The sequence below is a fragment of the Chlamydotis macqueenii genome, chromosome 2 (genome assembly GCF_036417535.1).
Source record: "Chlamydotis macqueenii isolate bChlMac1 chromosome 2, bChlMac1.mat, whole genome shotgun sequence".
NCBI classification, from domain to species: domain Eukaryota; kingdom Metazoa; phylum Chordata; class Aves; order Otidiformes; family Otididae; genus Chlamydotis; species Chlamydotis macqueenii.
Window position 1 is genome coordinate 98,717,109 of NC_141557.1, and position 18,667 is coordinate 98,735,775.

Below are 18,667 nucleotides of genomic sequence, written 5' to 3' on the forward strand. Positions count from 1 at the left end.
AGTGTCTGCAGGAATAAAGACAATGACATAACATGAAAATTTGTATGTCAAGGTGTGTTGCTGATAGCATTTAAAGAGATACCGATTTTTGATAACCCAGGAATGGGAACTTCAGAAGGGACCTCATTTCAGAAATACACGTTTTTAAAGTACACCTAGTTTTGAATATTTTAAGTAACAGGTACAAAAGATTCTGAAGTAAATGTGCTACTAGCATGTACGTACCAAGACAATGTATTATATTATGAATCCCTATCAAGAAGACTCATCTTCTTAAATGTAGATTCTCTAACTCCATTAGAGCTACCTTTGAAAGTGAAAAATCACTCAAATGAAATCAGAATAGGGGTTTGTATGACTGGACACTACCCACTCAAGGCTGCTCACATACACTCCTCACAGCCAGCCATTACTCTGTTGTGTCAGTTCAAAGCCTGTTATAAATTTTCTTTTCCACTGGTTATCTCTAAAGCAGATAGCTTTTCAATCAAGCTGGCCTCACAGGAACACATGCAAAGACAACATCAGCCATCAGCTATTGTATGTAATTTAGCACGAAGTTGGTCAAGCAGCATCTAGCCTGGCATCACGAGATGCACCCAAGATATCAAGTTGGATACAAAATAAATTTGCAAAGAACAACAAACCAGCCACCCTTCAGAAGAGCACTTGAGCAAGCAAGAGGGTAGCTCAAAATCCTAGATGCAATCTCAGCTCCATCTTGTCACAAACCTATTTAGTTTTAATCACTAGGTTTGAATTTTGAATTGGTATCTCATACTGCACTCTAAGAAAGTGAAGAAGGAAGCTTCTTTCTACAGGTACATTGGAAAAAAAATACTGTTTGGTCAAAACATTAGTGAATAAAAACCAATTTCATCCAATTGCAGATGAACCATAACCATGAGGTTACTTTTACAACACTCAACTTGGTTTTTCCACTTTCCAAAATTCTGATCTCTTCACAATTAAACAAGGTTTTGCAGATGTTTATTAAAAGACAACTGTGCAATTTTTATATACAATATATATATTTTTAGGAGAATTGTATTTAAAGACTGATTAATCTAGAAATACTGGGGATGTTTTGTTCTACACATGGACTAGTGCTTAAGAGCTAACATTAAGAATACTGCCAGTTATATTTTGAGTAATCTAGGTTTATACATAAGAACATAAATTAATGCCAGAAGGGAAACAAAATAGATACTAACTGAATAACTATAGTAAAACAACAGCTAAGGTCTTTTCCTGAAATTTGAGCATCATTAGTACATTTCTAGAAAGTAAGGGAAATAGCAGCCTCTTTTCTGGCAAAATAGTGGCTTTTAATCTTACTTATTAGAAGTAATTTAATTTATTTAATTTTCTACCAAAAATTACTAAAGAGAGCATTGGCACTAGTTAATTAGGAACTACTTATACTTTTATTTGTGTTTCTCAATAAAAAATAAGAACAGAAAAGGAAGAGAGATCTGAGTGGTTTAGAGTAGAGAACAAAAGAAATGATGGAGGAAGAAAGCAATTAAAAACTGGGATAAGTATGGAAGTCTCAAATTTAGCACTAAAATATGGAGTTTTGAAGTCCTTTAGTTATTTTAAATGTTGTAATATTCAAATTTGTATGGCATACTGATCATAATTTTATTTATAATTATGAGGAGGTCATCTACTCTAAAAAAGGCATTATAAATTTCTGCTAATAGTAATTATCTTCATGGTCAGGTGACTAATTCAAACTCCACAACCCAAATCACTTCTATAAAACTATTATTTATATGTCAATGAAAGACAAAGAAAAGAGATGTAAATGTACTGTCTCTTTATGATTCTAGGAGCATTTTTTTTTTTTAACTAGGTCTTTAGAATACAGTTAACCACCAGGTTATTTGTAATCACTATTTTAAAACACAACATTACATTTCTCCCATTTCCTTTCTTCTCACTGTATTCCTACCAAATAGAAAAGAAAAATTCCAGTCTACTCCAACAGCAGCAGAAATGCCTTTTCATCCTTTGTCCATACATGTCCACTGTCAACTTCATATAAATGAAAAAGATGTTTAATATTTCAAACAAGACTAGAATGAGTAAATACTTGCAGAAATATCTGTATAGTATACAGTATAAGCAGTTGAAATTGTAATGTCTTTCTTAAAGAAGAGATTTTTCACATTAGAAAAGCTGCTTACGCTGAAGCCAAAGATTATAGCACTCCTTTCAGACACAAGATCACAGTTCTCTGGCAATATCAGAACACTTAAGATTTTAATCAGCAGGTAGTACTTTTGCTAAATTACAAAATAATGCATTCAGACAAGCAATACCTCTCCTCACTGCTCTCCATGTGATTAGGGAAAGCATCAAAACCAAGCAGCAACTTTATAGCATCAAGGTAGCCGTTGTTACAGAGCCAGTGCAAAGCAGTTCTTCCCTGTAAACAATAGAACAAAACAAAACAAAACAAATTATGCCCAAACTCTATCACACCACAATAAAAGTTGTAAATCATACTGTAATTCAATGCTTTTCTGGACATGAAGGACAAACTAATTCTTCGAATAAACTTCCTTGTTAAAATAAAGAATACAGCTCTTAAACGTGAAGTAACTTTTTTTTTTTTTTAAACAAGATTACAACACACTAGTGCTTTTTCATCTAAAGCAGCTGAAAAACAGCATTGGGAGACTAGCTCTAGAGTTGCTTCCTTTGCAGCTATGCTGCCCAGATCTGAAGCAGCTCTTATCAGCCTTTCTAGTTCAGAATTCAAAATCAGATGAAGTTTGAGGAAAGCTTATTAGCTCAGGCAAACAAAGAAAAACTCCAGCTGTGCCTTCAAAACAAGCTCGATTTCAGAAGTCTAGTTTCTCCCATATGAAGCAGAAGTCCAACTCTCTAGCTGCACTCTATACAGGCAGCTCATATATGACCATTCTTGGAACAGGGACACAGAACCACAACACAAAATATCTCAAGCTTTGTTAATATCAACAAAATATAGACATTTCAGTTCACTTCTAGGCCATGCCTCTTGTCTGACTCTTGCTTTTTTGAACTCCAAATGCAGGAAATACCTAGAAGGCCGGATACCACAGAAAACATTGAGTTTAGTGCTAGCAAGCTGCCCCCTGAACCCCTAGGGCTGAAAAGCATGTTGCAGTGTCTCTGTGTGAAATAGGTGGAGCTGATGGGTTCAACTGTACTCAAGCTGATGCCATACAGAGTTGGAAGCAGGCTGGAAAATCTCCCCACCATGCTCTGTAGAACCCATAATAAAAAACACTTTTCCAGTACCTGGAATTATGCATGCCCTACAAAGAATAGCTACAGAAATGTTTAACAAATTGGGTGAAATTCTTTTGAGCGATGGAGTTCTACCAACTTCTGAGAAATTATGTCATATAACAAAGAAATCTGCTATATGTTGCACAATTGTTCTGGCTCCTAATTTCACTTACTGCTTGAATAATGGCACAAAAGAACATATAAACTAATCAGTGTTCTTTTTTCTTTTCACCTGGAAGAGTGATACATATGTGGAAACTTATGTGGATAAGCAATTGAAGTAGTTCTTGTGCAATCTCACTTGCAGTGTCTTACTTGCTCTATCTCTACGCTGAAGAACAACATCACAGACTATAAAATCACATTCCCATGGTCAGCTGTTAATAAGAATGCTAGAAGTTAAGAAATCAGATTATATGACGCCTCTTAAGACCACACTTTGACAAGGAAAAGTCAAAAGTGATATGGAAAAATATGAATTTTCAATTCATGCTGCATATTAAAACACCACTTTTCATTCAAGACTTTAGAAGTAAAGCCATAGGGAAAATTATGTCAGGATGCATTTCCTTTCCTGCTGAACAGCAGCAAAGATGCTTCTGTGTCCCAGAGGAGAGAATGATCTTGAAGAAAAGGAAAATATTTTGATTTATGGTTATTCTGAAGTTAATTAAATAGCCCAGTGAAGAACAACATACCTCTTTATCCTGAATATTTGGATCTGCATTGTTTTCCAGTAACACTACCATGCAGTTAATGTAACCTCCATAAGCAGCACACTGCAGAGGTGTTCTACCTGCATAATCCTGCATGTTAGGGTTGATTTTATTTTCTATCAAGATTTGGCACACGTCAGCATTTCCTCCGAGGGCTGCCCAGTGAAGGGGCGAATGACCATCTTGGTCAACCAAATCTACTCTTGCTCCTCCTGTAATAACAAATACATTTTGGAACATAAAAAGAAAATACTTTTGAACGAAAATAAAAAAAAAGAACAAGTTTATGTTCAACTAGAACTTATTTGATAAACTGGCAATTCAGAGAAATAATTCTCACAGTAACTTCAACTTTGTTACTCAAATCCTAAAACCTAAATCAAAATGAATTGTGAACGAAATAGTTTCAGTGAGGGTCGGGCATCTAACTTTTCTACAAGCTTCTGCTACCCTTTCAAATGCTTTAGGATCTCCAGATCTGTCAAATGCCATTGAAAAACCTAGCTTTTATTTGATTCGGGTCTATTAATTTTCAGTGAAACGTTTATTTCTTAACAACAAAATCACTTTTGAAAATTAGACTTCAGATGAAATATCTTTTTAAATCGCTACAGCAGACAAGATAAAATATTCACAGTGTAAGAATTATTTCTGAGAAAAGCTTGATTTTTTTTAAATTCAAGCATGCTAAGACTCTTTATGCAGATAATTAATTTCTCTATGTGCTCATGTAAGATGTAAGAACTCTGTACAAAAATAAAACTTCACAAATATAAAAACTTGAACCATCCAGCAACAATGACTATCTACATCATAAAATATTTAATTAAACGTAACTCTGATTCTGATAACCAAGCTTAATGCATCTACAAGAGCTAAATGACATAGGGGGTGGCAGGGAGAGCTTAGCAGGAGGTTAAATATGCCTGGCAGATCACAGAAGGAAGCACACTTTTCAGTAAGAAAGATTGGTTGACTGAAAACTTGCAACTTGTTAGCCTTGATACTTCAACTGTCCATAAATAGGATAATATTGCAAGTAGGAGGAACACTGCTTCCAGCTACTTAGAACTTTTTTGTAAAGCTAAAATGACGGAGTTTTGCATCTAAGATACCACTGTTGTTTCACCATACTTCTTCCACTTCAATAGACTTTTTACAATTACCTAGAACTGTATACATTGTTAACTCTTATTTCCATTTACAAATAAACCACTGCTTATAAAAACCAACCAGAGGAAAATACTAATGATTTAAGATTTTTGATAGCTATCTTCATTAAAAAAATTCATTTGAATAGTCAAAAAGTCTTCAAAGAAGCCTAAAAATGCTTTCTTACAAAAGAGAAAAAAGCTTAATTTGTTCTTATTCACTGGAGAGAAAAAAAAGAAAGAAAAACAACGACTTGCTGGGGAAGAGGTGGTTTGAGAGACAAGAACATACTCGAGAAGGCTTGAGCAGAAAAGAGCTGTGAAAGGAACTATACCAATTTTGAAAGTGTTATATTTAACTCTTCTAGTTATTGTGCACAACAGTGTAATAATTTTTCACATTTACCAGTGCTGCTCCACAAAGGGTATTTACAGACAAAACCCGCTTTAGAGAAGTAATTATCTACCCCACCTCTTGCTTAGCTGTGCTGTTTATTTCCCAGTCCCGCAGAAAGCAGCACCAGAACTCTGAACAGCTTTGCAAATTCATAACAGCTGACCTTTAATGAGCGTTTGTATCACTTCTTTGTGTCCCATCTCACAGGCTCGGAAAAGTGGGGTATGTTTCATGACATCCAAAGCATCTACCTGCGCGTTATGTTCCAACAGCAATTTCACTGTGCTGACATGGCCAGAAAGGGCAGCAGCGTGTAACGCTAGAAGAATAAAGTAGTAGAAAAAAGAAATTGCAAGATCATGAGTTTTGGAGGTTCACAATTAGAACAGTCAAAATAAAAATTAATTTTAACAATTTTGGTGGAAAAAAAGTGCTTTCCAACCATAAGAAACTGAAGAATCGTAACAAGTGATCACTAACCACCTTTCCTTGACATACAAGCAACAGACCAATAAGCAGAAAAACAGGTATCCCTGAAACATGGTTTTAACGTGTACAAATAGGAATGTTATCCTTAACGCCACCAAGATTGGCTTATACTGATGATTTGTGGAAGGTTAGCAGCTTCTGATTAAGAGAACATAACATGGTCTACTTCTGCCTCTGTTTTGTGGCATTTCTTACATGACCCGAATGGAGATGAAACTGCCCATTTCCAGTGAAAAAAAAAAAAGCTTTCATTATTTCTTCAATGTTTTCCTGAAAATAGTTTCTTTTTCTTTCAAATAAGCAAAGCTGTCTCAGTTAAAACTAACTCCAGATAACCACTCAGCTGGTTTTTTTTTCAGAATTACTTGGAGAAAATTTTACACAAAATTACATAGCAAGGCCATCACATCTGACACAGTATCTGCAGCTCCCTATTTTCTTCAGAAAAGAGAAAAAGATGATGGGCAGACCAGATACTGCATTTTGTCTCATCCTACAATCTATCAAGTCCAGTTTTATGAAAACTAAGCAAAGTTGATTCTGCAGACTCCCACTCTTCATAGTTTTCTTTGCATTCTCATCATTCAATGTATGCAGACTTCGCTGAGTTCAAACTAACAAATAACACAGAGCTACCTTAGCAGAGTAAGACCTCAGGGGTAAAGACGCAGTGTCCTGTAACCAATATTGCCATCAGCTAACAAAGCATCCTGCTGGCACTGTCAGCTGGAACTGAGGAAAATGCTGAAATGCCAGCACAACCAGTTCAGTTGTGTTCTTGAAGGAAAGGCAAACTACACACAGCAATGAGATTTCAAACCAACAGAGGACACATATATTGGTGATTTCACTTACAATTTGATTTCAAAAGGCTTTGGATTATTTCTGATATAGTCAGCAATCGAATCAGATAATCTACATTCTCATCCTGCCTTACATGTAGAATATTTCACAGATGACAAAATCAAAATAATTTAGAATGAAAATATAAACTAGTGCAATTCATAAATGTGCATTTAGTAAAGTGTAACATTCTTCCCCATGAAATTTCACAAATATTCATCCTTGGTGAGAACTCAGTCTGCTCAAGCAAGCAAAATGTGGAGCTGTAAACAGTACCTACATGTCTCTACTTGTTTAATGTTAAAACAGGCAGGGTCAGGATCCATCAGAGGCGTTACACAGAAAGGCACACCACAAAGGCCAACAACATTAGAAGGAACTGCTTCTTGAACCATAGCCAGCATATCAAAACAGTCAGGCTTTTTGTATCTGCCTGCTACAGTTTACCACTGGTACCAGCTTCACTCACATAGCTTATGAAACAGTAACCCAGCATAACCTGTTACACAGGTGCTACTGAAATACACTGTTGTTCATACTGTTCTTCAAATCCAACTGAAATGCACTGTCTTAAAACAGATCCTCAAAATTAGTGATAGTAACTGAACTGTGATACAGACAAATGAGGCACTTGCTACAAGAACTGGGGTCACAGCCAGATGCACTATGAGAAGTGCTGCCTTATTAACTGACATCATGCCTTTAAGATGACTCTGGTGTTTAACTGTTGCAGCTAAAAAGCATAGGGGCACTCATCGCAGTCTTGAAAAATACCTGTAAGCAGCAAAGTCCTGCACATGGGTCAAGGCAATCCCAAGCACAAATATAAGCTGAGTGGAGAATGGATTGAGAGCAGCCCTGAGGACAAGGACTTGGGAGTGCTGGTGGATGAGAAGCTCAGTATGAGTCGAAATGTGTGCTTGTAGCCCAGAAAGTCAACAGCATTCTGGGCTGCATTAAGAGGAGCATGGCCAGCAGGTCGAGGGAGGTGACTCTGCTCCTCTACTCCACTCTCGTGAGACCCCACCTGGAGTACTGTGTCCAGCTCTGCAGCCCCCAACATAAGAAGGACATAGACCTATTGCAGAGGGTCCAGAGGAGGGCCACAAAGGTGATCACAGAGGGCTGGAGCACCTCTCCTATGATGACAGGCTGTGAGAGTTGAGGCTGTTCAGCCTGGAGAAGAGAAAGCTCTGGGGAGACCTTATAGCAGCCTTCCAGTACCTAAAGGGGGCCTACAGGAAAGATGGAGAGAAACTCTTCAGCAGGGCCTGTTGTGATAGGATGAGGGGTAACGGTTCTAGAATAGAAGGAGGTAGATTCAGACTGGATATAAGGAAGAAATATTTTACACTGGGGGTGGTGGAACACTGGAACACATTACCCTGAGAAGTTGTGGATGCCCCATCCCTGGAAACATTCAAGGCCAGGTTGGACGGAGCCCTGAGCAACCTGATCTGGTTGGAGATGTCCCTGCTCCTTGCAGGGGGGTTGGACAAGATGACCTTTGAAAGCCCCTTCTAACCCAAACCATTCTATGATTCTATGATCTGCAGTAGCTAGGCGAGTGGGTGGCCATCAGTAGAGATTTGACAAGAATGAGATCCCCGCCACTTCATACATTTGGAAGGGCCTGGTTTTCATGGTCTGACCTCACAGTAAACTCTAGGTTCTGTTTTTTGTACTGCACTTCTTATGAAAGCAAGGCAGTAAACCACTCCATCAGATGACACATGGGGTGTGTATAACAATACAATAGAAAAAGAGCTGCTGTGTCAGCTTGGCCGGTTCTACCCCCCTATCACTCATTCTGACGCAGGCATCTTGTTTCGCACTTTGTGCTCAATATTTTCTTGTAAGCCAAATTTTCTGTGATGGAGTCACGGTGACTGAAGGGATTCTTCGGCCAGCTGGTCACAATAAGCCCTTTGTTCAGCCGACAGACAGAGCCCTCTCCATTGTACGCGGTGACGGCAGAGCTATAAAGCTGCCCCTGTAATGCTCCTGCAGCGCTGATCTCTGAGAACAGGGAAATTCCTTTCCCTTGGTGTCATTCTCCTACACAATACGCAGAGTCTCGATGTTCTAGCAAAGCTGAATGGAGAGCTTGCTCTTTTTAAGTAAATGCAAAAGGCTGCGTTAACGCAACGTTATAACTGAGCTTAACTGAGTTGGCACACAAAAGTCAGAAAAACACAACCTTGAACTCTCCTCAGCAACTGTATCCCAGGCACGGAGGCATGTATGCTATTTTCTATTACTGCATAGTTTCCCGTCAGAATATAGTGCTGCTTTTCCCTCACCAAAACTTGGCAATGATTGAGAACTTTCGTGAAAAAAAGCCAGATCTGAAATAAGAGAGTGATTTATTGGTGGGCTTCTGTTTAAGTTTACAGCTCACTGTAATAAAGCCCATGCTATTGCACATGCTTGCACAATGGTAAAATTTGGATTGCTCGGCCGCAAGCGACAAACAGCATAGCTCCCCACTTTTAAGACTATTAGTGTGTTCTACACAACGGCAGTTTCAAGTGAATGGAAAATCCATCCTTTTCCTTGGATTAAAAGCCCTACAACAAAATAAAGATTAAAAGGTGATTAAACATCACTTCTATGAAAGGTTTAAGACCAAAAGACAATAAACCCAACAACCTGGATTATTCAAGCATGACATCCACACCTGAGTAATTTCAGAAACACAGTATGCGATCGCTGTCTGCAAAGAAGAAATCCCTTTGTAAGGTTTGCACAGTGGCTACAACGTGACTGCACCTTAAGGTCTGAAACAAATACTGTGAGGTATTTAAAAAAGAATTGTTATGAAGGCACAAATATAGGTGAGACTGATAAAAGATGAAACGAGAGTAAAATGGCAGAGTATATAGTTTGTAAAATCATCAACCATGAAGACTGAGACTTTATTTGTTGCACTATTTCTTAAACTCAGAGATTACAAACTATCATAACTTCGAATGATTTTTTGGCGTGTTAATTTGTAAGGAAAGCAAGAATTCTGATATTTAAATAAAATTTTATTGTAACTGTATTTGGCTTTTTGTGTAAAGACCACCCATACAACCAAAGGAAATAAAAATTTCCATTTTCAAACCCTGAACCACACAGCCCTGATATTGCATTTATTTACCAATTGGATGTAATTTGAAGTGTGATCTGAAAAGAAACACCCTTAAACTCCTATCTTTTTTTCTTGGTTGGGACAGATCTATGCTGCAAGTTCCCTAAAACTAAGCATGCAGTTCAGGCTAGTTTGTGTGCATGTGCAGCCAAAAGACAATGCTTGACTGTACTTTAAAACAAATATATTAAAATTTATATAAACAAACACTGCAATATAGATTCTTTTTTGTTTAAAATAACACAGTTTTCTTTTCAGAAGGAATGCCCTCTACAGTATTATTCACAGGTGTGTGCTCTGACTATCAGCCTGGCTATCATTTTACTGCTTATTATACATCGGTATACATTTTTCCAATTCTAAATTTATGACCTGGCTGTGACTAGCACTGGTTCATGACCTCTTCCCACACAGCTTACCCCTGCACCCCCCTGCCACCAAACCCCTCCAACGTATGGCCAATATATCTACATTCTCCTCTTTTTTTAATTCAGACGTCATCAGCACACTATACAGCTCCTCTGCTTTTACCTGTATTTTCAACACCGTTGAATACATGTACCCTTCAACATCTGTCTCTCTGTCAGAACTGTTATTCTATTTTTATTGAAAGTACTACATAGGTACAATATTTCTACCAGAAATTCTTAAAATTTTTCATTAAAGGAGATAAATTCACAGTTGCTATAGGAAATTTGGAATTTCATTAATTGCATGCTTGTATTCTGAAACACTATGTAGCATACCTATCTTCTACTTGATAATGGGATGATAAACTTGGGGGCTATCAAATTTAACTTCTTGTTTGGACAACAAAAGTGCCAATAGCTCTAATCTTTATTACAATATCTTTACAAATAACTATGGTGCTTATGATTTTCATGATGGTAATATAGCCACTTTACTGGTTAGTCCGGTCCACATTGTTTCAAAGTATTTCTTTACTGACAAATAAATGTTTTGAACAGGCATTTTCAGGGAGGGCTTTTTATGCAATTACATTTCATTTTATTCTTCAAAATACAGAACAGCTCTTCCTTTCCCAGGATTATAGATCCAACTAACTAGCAGTATAGCAGTATATTTCTTCTTCTTGCTATGTTTCAAATGAACTGCTCCAATCTGCACAGAAAAGATTTGTTTCTTTCCCACAATAAGACAAAAAAGTGACTAATATACATAATTAAACTACTGCAGAAATATTTTCAGATATTTAAGGTACACATCCAGGAAAAGATTAATATAGCTTCCAGCAATGTTTTTTTTTTAATTTGGTGGAAATCACACTAACTGGAAACATCCAGTGACTCTTTATTGTAAAGCATCTTACCTGTGCCAGCATATTTGTCTGTCATATTGATGTCAATATCCAATTTTAAAGTCAGCATAGTCCTAATAACATCATCACTGCCTTTGCCAGCTGCCCACATGAAGGATGTTCTTCCCTCAAGATCTGAGTCATCTTTTACAGAAGGATGTTTCAGAAATACTTCAACTGTTTCCTGAAAAGACATATGATTGAAATCAACATTAAAAGGAATCTGTAACAAGAAACTACTGTGTCTTATTTAGCTGTTTATGAAGGAAATCAAAGCTTCATTTTTCTGTTTATGTAGAGTAATAGCTCAACAGGAGCACTGTATTTTCTACTATGCTCTTTTCCTCATCAATGTTCATAATGCATCCTTAACTATGAGTTTAACACTGTCATTTATTTCATACTTTTTTTTCTTTTTCATGTCAAACATCATGTGTTCATCATAAGGAAGAAAAAGACACTGCAGTCACTGTGAAGAAAGCAATGGGAAAAACATTATCAGTTATCAAAATATTACTGTAATACTATGATGTTAAAATAATGTTCCTTCAGAATATTCTCCTGACATATTTTTTGCTCCAATTCTAAATATGACTGCACATGCAAATATTTTAGTTTGCTAAACTCTAATAATAATTTGACTATTCAAAAAAAAAAAAAAAAGCCTTTTGGGGCAACATAGACATACTTCATAATACATAATAATATTACCAAGTTACTAATTACTGAAATATTACAAAGCAAAAAAGATTAAGAAAAACTTTACACCTGAGTCCAGGCTTTCCACTGTACACGTTAAATTAAAATCTCTATTGAAATCAAAGCAAAAAGAATTATTTCTTCAAATGCTGTTGTTTATGTTAAACTTCCAGCAAACAAGTTCACTTGTTTAACCTGATGCTAAATTCTTAATAAGCCACACAGAAAAGGAAGGGAGAGGAAATCACTACTGCAGAAAAAAGAATTAGGGGAAGATTTTCCTTTTTCTATCTAATGCCTTACAAAGGCTGTGTATGGTACACATCTCTTCAGAGCCACTGATAGGGTAGCCAATAAGAACTGAAAAAAGTGAGTTTCATTATTTTACTTTATTTTTATATTTTAGTATTAACACTTTTTTACCCTTTCCCCCATGTGACCCCAAAATAGCTCTATCACTGCTCTGGGTAGAATGAAAATTCCTTGGCTAGAAGGAATTACAAAGGTGTTCAAGTATCTAAGTCCTATGAACTAGCCTGGATTTTTTTTAACTATTACTTATGATTTCATTCCTCTAAAGAAACAGGAAATTTCTCATATATCTTATGTTAATGTGATCTAAGATCCTAAGAGCTTTGTGAATTTGGGTCCATATCCAAACTAGCCATTTATTGTAAAAAGGTCCAGCCAGAAATAGTGAGGAATGGAAGCATTAAGCCTTCCACACAAACCAGCATGTATTTATAGCTTTGTGTACTCACACTGAGCACCACTACACCTCAGATACAAACAGCTGGCTACTCATTAGGCCAGCAACTCAGCACCCTACCAGTACTCTGCACTGCTTGAAATGCTCCAAAGTGAAAAGCAGTGTGAAAAGCAGTATGAAGGCTGGACCTTTTCAATACTAAGGCACACATTCTACAAACATAAATAAGTAATTTTATTTTGGGGTTGAGTTTTAGCAAAGCAACCTTTCTTTCAATCACTCTTATTTTCTAGAGTTTTTAATGGGAAAGAGAGGAAAAAAAATCTCAGACTGCTATAAGTTATTTTCTAAAATGAAGTTATCACAACTTGAAAACAAAATGAAATTAAATTAGAACAGGATGGTTAAGAAATCAGAAAATAAAAGTATCAATCACTTTAATTCTACATTTATTTTGTCATGTGAAAATGCATGTATTTTATCTCTATTTTAAAAAGTGGAGAAAACAAAGTAAAAGATAACAGAGCTGGAAAACAATAAACGAGAGAAGTAAACCTGGATCATTTCATTCTGTGCTAGTAAGAAACTCTGAAAAATACTAAATATTATTTTTGAATATTCAAAAATCAGACATGGGTATCCACATGTCATTTACAAGATCAATCTATACAGGTATGTGAAAGGGAAGTACATTGTCTTGAACATCTCTAGAAAAATTCAGAAAAAAAAATTATATTTATTCCTGCATAATGCATACTAAAAGCAATTCTAATAGAGCATATGCCTTCACACATGAAGTTCAAAAATTTAGAGAGGATGTTTATTTGGACCTTCTGCAGGATACATAAGTCATCTAAATTTCAGGCAACCTATCTGGGTGGTTATATTAGGTAACCTCTCTTCTTCTAGAACATTTCCTTCTATAGTAAGTGGGGATAAGTTAGTCTTAGAGAACAAATGCTTCACCTAAATTAAGTGCCAGCTAAGTCTCTTCAGTCTTTAAAAAACAAAATGTCATATTAGAGTAAGTAACCCACAGAAAAATAGAACAAAGAACTATTGAGTTAAGTAAAGTTGAAAGCAATGCAAATATTTATAATAAACACAAAAGAACAAACTTTCTTCTTCTTGCTAGGAAGCATCACATTTTAACTGAGAAACATACCACACTTATCCAAACTTGGGCAGTCTGAACAGAACAACAATGTGGCTCTCAAATCATAAATATATGGGTGCTACTGCCAAAACAAACATGGATGTGTCTCCACTCAATTGTTTGAACACATATATGGAATGCAGTGGTAGGAATTTCTCAAGGATTTGTATGTGATCCAGAAAAAAAAAAAATCAAATAATGGTGCTCAGAAACAGCCAGAGTGGCAAAAGAGAAGCCCTAGACATAATTTAGACATGCATAAACAGGGCTCTCAGATACATCACCAGCTAAAAGAGGCTTGCAGATCTGAATGAGACTCTCCTGTTTGATTCTTCATGTAAGATGGGCAACAGTACCCTCATTGTAAGTACACAAGATCACAAAAGAACGTCTGATGCCATCACCTACTCTATTTCCCCATAAAAAGCTAAATGATATCATAGTTTGGCTGGCTGGTGGGATCAAAAGGCAGCAACATAATCAAAATGTTTCATACAAGTGAATCAAGCCCAGAGAAAGCAAGCCAGTATGAAAAATCATTTTTTAGGAATGCATCAATATAGAAAAAAAAAAAAGATAAATTTATGTGGAGATAATCACCAGACTGTAAATAAAAACATTCTATCTTTCCCATGAGTCTGACTCAAACTAGAAAGAAAGGCTTTTACTACATAAATATTGTAGGCGTGTGAGTCAGACCCAAATCCTATATACTACATAATGGACAATAATCAGCATCAATAAAAAATTATCTGAAAAGGCGTAAATTATACAGAGAGATATGCACCAATGAAAGTCTGAATTTAAAAAATATATGTATGGTCCTAGTAAGACTACCTCCAAAAAACCCCCACCAAAACCCAGTCTCCCACAGAAACAGAGGGTGACAGCTGTGGTATTAATATACACTGGTCAATTCCCTCTTTCAAGAGTATTTCCAGATTCGTTAACTTGAATGGTTCTCAAGGGCATTAAAATTTTACTTGTTTCACGAAAATTAACACGTGGGTAGGCAAGAAAGACCCAAATTAGTATCCCTGTTAAGAAAATGCTGCAATATGCACTACACAACGACACTAATTAGGCGCTAAATAACCCTTTTTGTAAAGGGAGGTTATGAATAATACAAGTGAAGAAAACTTAGATGGGAGCCCTCAGCTTACTATGCACAGCATAACTCAACTGTGAGAGACAGAGCAGCATGAAAAAAAGCTTCTTCAGTTCCAGTGCTTGATAACTACTTCTATAACATCTATGACCAACAATCATTAAACTGCTGAGTTTTATACTTGGCTCTATCATATCTGATCTTGCTCTGGAAAAAAACCACTAATTCTAAAAAAGTATAAGAAATAGGCTGAGAAACTGATTTTCTTAATTGTCTGAATATTTAAAAATATTTTTTAAATATTTAAAACTTAAGAAAGCTTTTTAAAAATGAGGCTTCATGGAGAATTGCAACAAAAGGAACTCGCTCTTTGGCCATGCTTTATGAGACAATGGCTCATTCATAATAGTAAATATTAATAAGTTAATCAGGTTCTTGAAGGCAAAGACTAGTTTGACTGGTACTGAAGCAGCTGTGCAAATACTCATACAGGTGATCTTACTCTAGATACCTTATAACTGCTTAGATTTTGCTACAATGAGCCTTAAAAAGCGAAAGCACTGTTACAGAGTAGATGCCATTCTGCTTTCTACTGAAGTACCTAAATGACTCCTGTGTGTTCTGATGCAAACATATAGATCAAAGGGTTTTTCTCTGTACAGCAATTTAGGTTTTTAAAATCTATTTTTAATAGTTTGAAATTAACCACATTTATATCACATAACATAGGAAAAGTCTGAATTAAGCTTGTGCAGACAACACTGTTTATATTATTTTAAGAACAACTCAAACACTTTGTTACATGAGAAATATTTTAGCAAAATATATTTATTTCACATTTAAGGTACATGAGGTACGTTGTACTTACAGCAAAGTTGCTCTGTGCTGCATAATGTAGGGGTGTTGCACCTTGACTATCAGATGGGATAGTTCCAAACTTATTTCTTTCTAATAAGAGATGGACAATCTGTGCATGACCTGAGAAAACAAACAAAACCTAGATATGTATAAAATCCTAAAGGTAAATACTTCCCTACTAAAAAAAAAACAAACCCAGAAGAAAAAGAACAGACTTCAAAAATAATAGTATATTTGTGTCATAACTATTATAGTCTAAATAGAAAAGAGTAACATAAGACTTGACATTTGAACTATTAAGATTGGCATGCACCTTCTTCCCAACAGTGTTCCAGTTCCACACTTGGTATCCTCATTTTTGAGGGGCATCTGTAAATCAGAATGACCTATGAATAGGAAGAAATCATTACAGCATTTCCCTAAACAAAGAAAACAGCAGTAGCTGTTCAGACAACTGTGATATTCACATTGCAATGAATGAGTTTAATATTTCCAGAAAAAGCTTCTGATAATTCAGCTGGGATGCTGCATTTGAGAGAGAGGTCAGTCAGAAGCGGTAAAGCGAGCTAAGATTGATGATGATGAGTATTTGTCCATCTACATTAAAATGTAGGCTAAACCAACATTGACAATTTCATCCTACATCACATTGTTTTACAGAAATTAAGTGTAAATTCTTTACTTAGGTTTTATTCATTCAAAATTTCAACTGAAGATGTATAGCAGAATCTGGAGGCAAGTCTACTACCAGCTGACATATCTGCAACAAACAACAAAGTGACAAACACAACTCCTTCCCTCAAAACAGATTAGAATCTTTTTAGATTAAAATCACAACATTTTGGGGGGGATGGGTAAACTTTACATCCACTTCACAGACAGAAAAACAAAGACATAAAATAGTATACTGCTACTAAATACAATTGATCCTTTCATATGCTTTCTGTTGCAGGCATATGCAGCTCCAAATATTGTAATTATTTCGTATTTTAAAAGATACTATAAGGCACAAATCACATAAAATATTCTGATTTTAAAGAAAAAATCTCCCAGTATCTTGCATGTGGGGAAAACAATCAATTTTGCAGCTTGTTGCTTTTGCACAGTTGACTGGAATTTATTTAGAATAAATGAAAAAAAAAAACTAGGTAAACCTTTTTACTAGCAGCAGACTTTTTTTTAAAGAAAACACCAATGATTACAGAATGAGGCTGTGTAACAGTTGTGGTCTGTAGCTTTTATAAACCTAAGAGGTGGAGGACTAGGCAGGCCTTCTTTTGTGGACTGGCACTTTCAGACTTTATACGTATAGAAGTACCAGAAATGAGAGAAAATGGTCAACTTGGGTCAAAAAGGATGAACAGCTACGTGGGGATTATTTAGGGTATACAGGAAGGCTCTTCTTTCCTTTCAGCCATTAAGACAAGCCTGGACTCAGAACATCACAACATTCTGTCCCTTCCTACCAGGAAATCACTAAAAAGAAGAGACATAGTGTTGCCATGCTCTTCCCATCTCAAGACTATAAGAAGTGGATTGAGAGCTCGTTGCGAGTGCAATCCTAGCAAAAAAAAAAACCATAGGAGTATCAAGCCTGGGAAGAAAGTTGCCTGAACTTTCAGGACATAAAACTAGAAAAAGGGTAACTGAACTCTGCAATCAGGACACGAGCTCTACCTAAATTATCTATCAGAGAGAAGACTTGAGGCAGTTGAAAAAAATTTTGTATTGGGTGCAACAGTAAATAAATTGGTGCAAAGATGGATCTCACTTGGAGATTCATGTAAACATTAAAAATAAATTCTTGAGGTCAAGAACCGTCATTTCTGTAGTACTTTAATTTAGTAGAGATGTAACTTGGCTGAGACTTTTACCTACACAAAATAAGAGGTAACAAGCAACAATGCCCTAAGACTCAGTCACATGCAACCCATTTAACAGAATATTTGTGGCTGTATCCATGCACTACTTAAAACCTCCTACTGTTAACCCATTTAGTAACATTTTAGACTCTTTGAGATTTATATACAGCATCCAGTATCTAATTTTAAAAAAGGACTCTAAATATTAATCATGATTTACCAGTCAGAAGTACCCCATAAATATATGCCACCTAGAGAGCTCATCAAGTTCACAAAGGACTCTGGTGGTCTTGGTACATCTTCCCCTTTATTTCACATTGACTAGACAATCCATTTTTCCAACAGACAAAACTTCTCTCTTAAATACAATCAATTTCAAAGCACGATAAATTTTGCTTCTGGGACAGAACCAAGTGATAATGACTATTTCTTTGGGAGACCAATCCTAAAATGTTTCTCAGTTTCTCTGTAAAAATTCAATATCCCAACTTCAATGGAAATGCAAATCTGAGAACACTCTTTCTTCTTTGTTGTTTTTTTTTTTTTTTAAATAAACATAATCAAACTACATGTATATTGTCACTGGAGTTGCAGTAACTAGCTCCAGTGAGCAATCTGAGTCCTTCATTGGCATTCTTTGTCTGCCATGTCCCAAAGGGTCATGGGGATGAAGCCTGTTAAGAGTGGAGAGAGAGTGTTTGAAGATTGTTTCTTTTCATTCAGTAAATGGTATTTATTTTTTCCTTCTGCATATAGGAGAATGGAAAATAGAAGGTCAGTTTTCTAAATCATATTATTTTTGGGCCTGTCATTTTATGAGTCGCATTTCCCTGTATTTAGACTATTTATATTTAATTAGTTTTTTACCTGTTTTGCAAAGATCCAGTTTTGTAATGTGTAAAACCGAACTGCAGAATTCACATATGCAAGATTATAATTT

At 36.0% G+C, this 18,667-nt stretch overlaps 1 protein-coding gene across 4 annotated transcripts in view; it reads right to left on the minus strand.

The window, feature by feature from the left end:
* INVS (inversin) overlaps positions 1-18,667 on the minus strand; it is a 93,519-nt gene that overhangs the window by 19,503 nt on the left and 55,349 nt on the right. For all 4 annotated transcript variants that reach the window (XM_086740507.1, XM_086740506.1, XM_086740508.1 and 1 more), the window contains 5 exons: positions 15,876-15,985; positions 11,348-11,519; positions 5,713-5,868; positions 3,984-4,213; positions 2,328-2,434 (listed from right to left, as the gene is read on the minus strand). In XM_086740507.1, the coding sequence (XP_086596633.1) occupies positions 2,328-2,434; positions 3,984-4,213; positions 5,713-5,868; positions 11,348-11,519; positions 15,876-15,985 (775 nt within the window). The remainder of the gene's footprint in view (positions 1-2,327; positions 2,435-3,983; positions 4,214-5,712; positions 5,869-11,347; positions 11,520-15,875; positions 15,986-18,667) is intronic.